The sequence below is a fragment of the Mus caroli genome, unplaced genomic scaffold (genome assembly GCF_978045245.1).
Source record: "Mus caroli unplaced genomic scaffold, Mus_caroli_1 scaffold_12, whole genome shotgun sequence".
NCBI classification, from domain to species: Eukaryota; Metazoa; Chordata; class Mammalia; order Rodentia; family Muridae; genus Mus; species Mus caroli.
Window position 1 is genome coordinate 13,985,025 of NW_028227267.1, and position 7,095 is coordinate 13,992,119.

At 49.1% G+C, this 7,095-nt stretch overlaps 1 protein-coding gene across 1 annotated transcript; it reads left to right on the plus strand.

Annotated features, from left to right (window-relative positions):
- The first annotated feature begins 307 nt into the window (after positions 1-307).
- On the plus strand, positions 308-7,095 carry Plau (plasminogen activator, urokinase). The gene is made up of 11 exons (XM_085828406.1): positions 308-403; positions 717-803; positions 1,314-1,344; positions 1,488-1,595; positions 2,225-2,399; positions 2,809-2,900; positions 3,045-3,267; positions 3,488-3,636; positions 4,228-4,368; positions 4,675-4,823; positions 6,006-7,095. The coding sequence occupies exons 2-11, from the start codon at positions 747-749 to the stop codon at positions 6,180-6,182; spliced, it is 1,302 nt and encodes a 433-aa protein (XP_085684532.1). The 5' UTR covers positions 308-403; positions 717-746; the 3' UTR covers positions 6,183-7,095.

Consider the following 7,095-nt stretch of genomic DNA (forward strand, 5'->3'; position numbering starts at 1 on the left):
AATGTACAAGCCGCCGGATCATCGCTCGATCCAGACAGACTGCGTTAAGTTTGCTCAGCTGGAAATTCCGTGACTTCGTCAAAGCTGGGAAGCAAGCGCGGTCCAGTTGCGGTGGGATGCAGGAAAAGGAAAAGGAGAGAGAGAGAGAGAGAGAGAGAGAGAGAGAGAGAGAGAGAGAGAGAGAGAGAGAGAGAGAGAGAGAGAGAGAGAGAGAGAGAGAGAGAGAGAGAGAGAGAGAGAGAGAGAGAGAGAGCCGCCCTCCAGCAAACCTGGGCGGGGCCAGGGCTCTGGCGGGCCCTAATAAAGGGCGAGTAGCGCCGAGCAGAGCCTGTAGCCCCAGAGCTCTGTCCGTCATCCATCCAGTCCTTGCGTGTCTGCCAGCGCCCTTCCGCTGCAGTCACCGGTGAGTGCTGTTGGTCTGAAGCAAGCCTGGCGGGATGAGGCAGCCAGGGCTCCGGCATGCCTCCCTTCCCCCTACCTTGGCTGGCGGAACTGTGGGCAAGGTCACCACTCCAGCCCTTCGCGCCCCTCTACAGAGAGGTTCCATGCTGTTGTGCGGGTTCAGAGCCCGCAGAGGGGAGAGACTGCCCGGCGTGGGGAGGTTGATCACTGATGGCTTGTCCCGCAGGGCACCTGGAGTGTCTTCCCTTGATCTGTAGTAACTCTGCCACCTTTAGCTGCTCCGCTTCTTGTCCTGACTTCTCCTTCCTTTGCAGAACTGCTGTCTAGAGCCCAGCGGCACTACCATGAAAGTCTGGCTGGCGAGCCTGTTCCTCTGCGCCTTGGTGGTGAAAAACTCTGAAGTGAGTGGTCTCGCTGCTTTAGCAGCATCAGGAAGGGGTCTGCGAGATCCCCTAAGCAGCACCAGGGGAAGCGGGGGGAGCGGGGGGCTGCACGGGGAGCTTAGGCATCAAAAGCAGGTCCAGGCTTTCCCAGGAAATAGGACAATGTGTCAGCGGAGGGCTTGGGCACCCAAAGAAGTTTGCACTATCTGGCAAGGGAGGAAGAAGCCACGGGGAGTGCCTTGGCCTAAGGGCACCTGGTTTGTGTGAAGTTTGCTTGAGTCAGTCCATGTCTGGGTGCTGGCTAGTAATAAACAGAAAGGGGAGAGACAGACAGGGGTGGGGTGGGAGAGAGAGAGAGAGAGAGAGAGAGAGAGAGAGAGAGAGAGAGAGAGAGAGAGAGAGAGAGAGAGAATATTATGAATGAATGAATATCACTGGAAGGGATTTTGAGGTGGGGACCTGTTTATCCTGAACATGAATTCCCTAGAGCATGTCACCTCTGGTGACTCCCACCTTCATCTCTTGCAGGGTGGCAGTGTACTTGGAACTCCTGATGAATGTGAGTATCTGCTTCCTTGCACACTAGTTGGCTGCCCAGAGACCCTTGAAAACCCTTAGGAGACATACCCTCCCTGTCCCTGCTGCAAGGCGGGCTCCCCTCCCCCCCTTGATCCTTGCTTACCCCTCCTTTGCATTTGCTAGCAAACTGTGGCTGTCAGAACGGAGGTGTATGCGTGTCCTACAAGTACTTCTCCAGCATTCGCCGATGCAGCTGCCCAAGGAAATTCCAGGGGGAGCACTGTGAGATAGGTATGGGGATTTGCACTTGGAATGCGGGCGTGGGGGAGGACCAGAGATCGTAGAACAGGGACAGATGGATGGGATGCAGAAGCAGGCAGAAGCTGGCCTTGGAGGTGTGGGTCTGTGAGCCCAGCACTTAGGAGGAGACTGAAGCCTGGACTACATAGTAAGTCCTTGTCTCAGAAAGCGGGCGAGGCGCAGCTAGAGAGACAGCTTAGTGATTAAGAACACTGGCTGCTCTTCTAGACAGCCTATAGTTTGAGTTTCAGCACCCACAGAGGTGGGCTACAGCCATCTGTACCCCCAGTCCCAGGGAATCTGATGCCTTCTTCTGACCTCTTCCAGCCCAAGTGACATACATGGTGTACAGATATACATGTAGGAAAAACACTCATACACATAAAATAAGCAAACAAACAAACAAAACAGGCAGCAGAAGTTGGGAGTCACACACACACACACACACACACACACATACACACACACACACTCATGAAGCAGTGGCTATACAAGTGTGAAAAAAAGGGTGAATCTCCCTAATATTATCACCTGACAGGTCTGAAACCGTGTCACCTCTGAAATGCCTGTCCAAACCTCCTCCCTTTTCTAATACTCTGCACTCCTCAAATCATTTCTAGATGCATCAAAAACCTGCTATCATGGAAATGGTGACTCTTATCGAGGAAAGGCCAACACTGATACCAAAGGTCGGCCCTGCCTGGCCTGGAATGCGCCTGCTGTCCTTCAGAAACCCTACAATGCCCACAGACCTGATGCTATTAGCTTAGGCCTGGGGAAACACAATTACTGCAGGTAGGTGGTGACTGAGTACCAAGAATCCTTCCCAAGGGGGATAGGGAGGTGGCTCAGCAGCTAAGAGCACAGACTGCTCTTCCAGAGCACCTGGGTTTGATTCCCAGCACCTACAGGGCGGCTCGTGACAGTCTTTAACACCAGTTCTAGAGGGTCCCACGCCCTCTTCTGGCCTCATTGGGCAGGCATGCACTGGCATGAATATAGGAAAACACTTATACACATTAAAAACAACAACATCCCTTCCCCCATCGTGGCCTCTTAGAAACCTTTGTCATCACCATGGTATACCTGGGATGGGAATCCTGGCACAAGAATCCAGGTCTCTGGTTGAGCCTTTGTTGGAAGGGAGGATACAGAGAAGACATTCGGGGTTGGCATGACATTCCCTATCTCTTTGTGTTACCAGGAACCCTGACAACCAGAAGCGACCCTGGTGCTATGTGCAGATTGGCCTAAAGCAGTTTGTCCAAGAATGCATGGTGCATGACTGCTCTCTTAGTGAGTGTCGCTGACTGCTTATGACAACGGGGTGGAAAGAGACAAACTTGTATTGTCACTACAGGAGGGATGAGAAGTGAGGTTTGCCTCAGAGACTCTTCATCATTGCTGTCTCCCCCAAGCATGTATCTCTTTCTTTTCTAGGCAAAAAGCCTTCTTCGTCTGTAGACCAACAAGGCTTCCAGTGTGGCCAGAAGGCTCTAAGGCCCCGCTTTAAGATTGTTGGGGGAGAATTCACGGAGGTGGAGAACCAGCCCTGGTTTGCAGCCATCTACCAGAAGAACAAAGCAGGAAGTCCTCCCTCCTTTAAATGTGGTGGGAGTCTCATCAGTCCCTGCTGGGTGGCCAGTGCCGCACACTGCTTCATGTACGTACATCCCTTTGTCCCTTCTCTCTGACTCTTCCCCCCAACCCCAAGACTGTCCTTTCTCCTTCCCTATGGAAGGTTATAGTGTCATTCTCCTGCTAACCCTCTAACGGTGCAGCTTGTGGTCTTGGGTACAAGTGATACTTTGAGGCCTCTGGGGTGGAGTGAAGAGAGTGACCGGACTTTGTGAGACCAGGCTGACTTGTTTCATTTCTCACAGTCACCTCCCAAAGAAGGAAAACTACGTTGTCTACCTGGGTCAGTCGAAGCAGAGCTCCTATAATCCTGGAGAGATGAAGTTTGAGGTGGAGCAGCTCATCTTGCACGAAGACTACAGTGAAGACGGCCTGGCCTACCATAATGACATTGGTGAGCAGAAAGCTTAGTTTCCAGAAAGGCGATGGCCAGAAAAAGGCTAAAGTAGTGGTGGGAAATGTGGGGGGACTTGAAGCCCGGGATTTATATAATGAGACAGATGAGGAAGGGTTCAGAATGAGATACATGAGAAGCTGAGGGATATGGGGATCCTCTGTGGGGACCTTGAATTTCCCAAATAGATAGATTCTTCTAAGTAGAAAGAATCTTACAGGCATACGGCTTAGGCTGAGGATGTCCTGTTTGTACAAAGTAGGATGGATGCTTCTTCTCTATGTACCAGAATATAGAATGTATAAAGCAAAACCTTGGCTGGATTTCAGCTCAGCTCCCTCAGCAGGAAACAACCTGTTCAGCTGTATATGGTGGATTTTGTTGCCTGCACATCTGTCATCTGATGAAATAAAGCATTTGGAGAATGTGGCAGGGGAGGCTTCAGGGTAACAAGATACCAGCAGACCTTTTGGATCTCTGTGACTCCCATGCCACGAGTATAGATCAATGCTCAACATTGGTAGGGAAGAGATGATGACCATCTGACACGGTGATAACCTTTCCCCTTTGACCTTTCCCTTCCCCACCCAGCCTTGCTGAAGATACGTACCAGCACGGGCCAATGTGCACAGCCATCCAGGTCCATACAGACCATCTGCCTGCCCCCAAGGTTTACTGATGCTCCGTTTGGTTCAGACTGTGAGATCACTGGCTTTGGAAAAGAGTCTGAAGGTAAGTGACAGATGAAGCTGACTGAGAGAGTCTGGGGAGTGTTATGGTCCAGAGCAAAGAGCAGACTATCAAAGGAAGACTGTGGAAACAGGACTGAGAACATTATGGAGGGCCAGGGATAGAGTAGGGGGAGATGGGCAAGCAAGTCAAACAGGGTGTGAACAATTGTGAGTGAAGTAAAAGACTCAGATTGGAGAAAAAAGAACAAGAGCTTTTCATAGCTGGGATATGTTTTTTATCTTCACCCTTGCAGAGAGTCTCATTTATAGACACATCTTAATGCAAACATCTGTTTCTTCCATCTAGGTGACTACCTCTATCCAAATAACCTGAAAATGTCCGTTGTAAAGCTTGTTTCTCATGAAGAGTGTATGCAGCCCCACTACTACGGCTCTGAAATTAATTATAAAATGCTGTGTGCTGCGGACCCAGAGTGGAAAACAGATTCCTGCAAGGTAAGACTCCCAAGCACCCCTCTTTATTACCCCAAACTCCCCAGAGCTCTTGGATTTGATCTAACAACCCCGGGGAGTCTCTTTCCAGCCAACAATCTAAGAATCAAGGACTTAGGTCTTTGGGAGCTTGTGCCCAATACTTATAGGTTCAAACGTTGGGCATGAGCCCCTGTGCTATATGCGTTTTAGACTAAAAGGGACCAAGACTGTTTAAAAAAAATAACCCAGACATGGTAGAGCATACCTATAACCTAGCACTCTTAGCACTTTGGAAGCTGAGACAGGAGGATCGTGAGTTTAAGGCCAGGCCAAACTACACAGTGAGAATTCAAGGCCTGTGCCACATAGCAAGATCCTTTCTCAAATAAAACAAGGAAAGCACAAACCATAAAAACCAAGACAACAGCAACAAAGGGATGGGTGCCTAACTCAGTGGCATAGTGCTTGCTTACTATGCTCAAAGTCCTGAGTTCAGGTCTCAACTCAGGGACTGGAGATCATAAGAAAAACTAAGAGTCTGGGGACGTGGCTTAGTTGGTAGAGTACTTACCCAGCATGAAAGAAGCCCTGGATCCAGTCCTCAGCACTTTATGTAATGACCCATGCCTGCAGTATCAGCCCTTGAGGGAGTCAGAATCAGTTTACAAGTTCTTCAGTTATAGAGTGAGTTCAAAGCCAGCCTGAAATACATGGGCTTATGAGACTCTGTTCCAATCTCAAAAACCACAACCAACCAACCACCACCACCAACAACAAAATATAGATACTATTCAAATCACTTCTGGACCTTTGACTAAGACAAGTGAAATCAACATAATTCTATAATTCGTTGCTCAGGATCACAGTGAATTACCAAGGATCAGGTAGGAAAGGAAGGAGAAGTCTTAAAGAGAATATGAACTGGTAAATAAAGAGACGGAAAGAAAAAGGAAGCAAGTGTCAGTTGGAAAAAACAAAACTAAGACTGAGCACGCGGTGTGCCAAGGCGAGGAATAGCAGGGTCTGGGAAAGCGCTGGAGAGTGGGAGAGGAAAGCTAAGACTTTTTACTCTTGATTCGGTAGAAAATGGGGAGTTGCGAATGTCTCTGACTCTGGGAGCCTCTCCCGTTCTCTCCCATGGCTGGGTAGTGGCCCTTCCCTCAGTTCTTCCAGGGCTTCACCTCTTTATCTTTGACTTCCCAGGGCGATTCTGGAGGACCGCTTATCTGTAACATCGAAGGCCGCCCAACTCTGAGTGGGATTGTGAGCTGGGGCCGAGGATGTGCAGAGAAAAACAAGCCCGGCGTCTACACGAGGGTCTCACACTTCCTGGGCTGGATTCAATCCCACATTGGAGAAGAGAAAGGTCTGGCCTTCTGATGGCCTTCAGGTGGCTGAGGGAAGAAACAGATGGGTCACTTGTTCCCATGCTGACCGTCCTCTCCGCAGCAGGGTCATCAAATGGAGGGAAGAAGCTGAAGAGACAGGCTTTGCGTTAATCCTCTGCTGTGCTGCCCACCAGGGTGAGCGCCAATAGCATTACCCTCAGACACAGGCCTGGGTGCTGGCCATCCAGACCCTCCCGACCAGGATGGAAAATTGGTCCTGACTCAGGATGATATAGACCAGGAGTTGCCTTTTTATGGACTAAAGCCATCTGCAGTTTAAAAAACATCTCCTGGGCGAGTGTAGGAGGAGAGTTGGTTCGCTTAACGGGTCATTCATGAGATCTGCTGTTGGGAAATCAATGATTTCCCAATTAGGAAGTGCAACAGCTGAGGTATTGTGAGGGTGCTTGTCCAGTATGAGAACAGTAGTTTGAGGAGTAGAGACACTAACGGCTTGAGGGAACAGCTCTAGCATCCCATGAATGGATCAGGAAATATTATAAATGTGTGTATGTTTGTTCACTGTGCACAGGCTGTGAGTATAAGCCTGAGCAAAAGCTGGTGTATTTCTGTATCTAACTGCAAGTCTAGGTATTTCCCTAACTCCAGACTGTGATGCGGGGCCATTTGGTCTTCCATGTGATGCTCCACGTGAATGTATCATTCCGGGCGTGACTCGTGACTAGCACTAAATGTCGGTTTCACTTTTTACATAGATGTCCACTTCTTGGCCAGTTACCTTTTTTTTTTTTTTTTTTATTAATTAGCCTAGTTCATCCAATCCTCACTGGGTGGGGTAAGGACCACTTCTACATACTTAATATTTAATAATTATGTTCTGCTATTTTTATTTATATCTATTTTTATAATTCCGAGTAAAGGTGATCAATAAATGTGATTTTTCT

Bases quoted from the DNA above. Each gene is read 5' to 3' on its own strand.
- Plau (XM_085828406.1), top strand. From the start codon at position 747: ATGAAAGTCTGGCTGGCGAGCCTGTTCCTCTGCGCCTTGGTGGTGAAA. The intron at 804-1,313 runs GTGAGTGGTCTC...CATCTCTTGCAG, and splicing joins TGGTGGTGAAAAACTCTGAA to GGTGGCAGTGTACTTGGAAC. The intron at 4,824-6,005 runs GTAAGACTCCCA...TTGACTTCCCAG, and splicing joins GGAAAACAGATTCCTGCAAG to GGCGATTCTGGAGGACCGCT.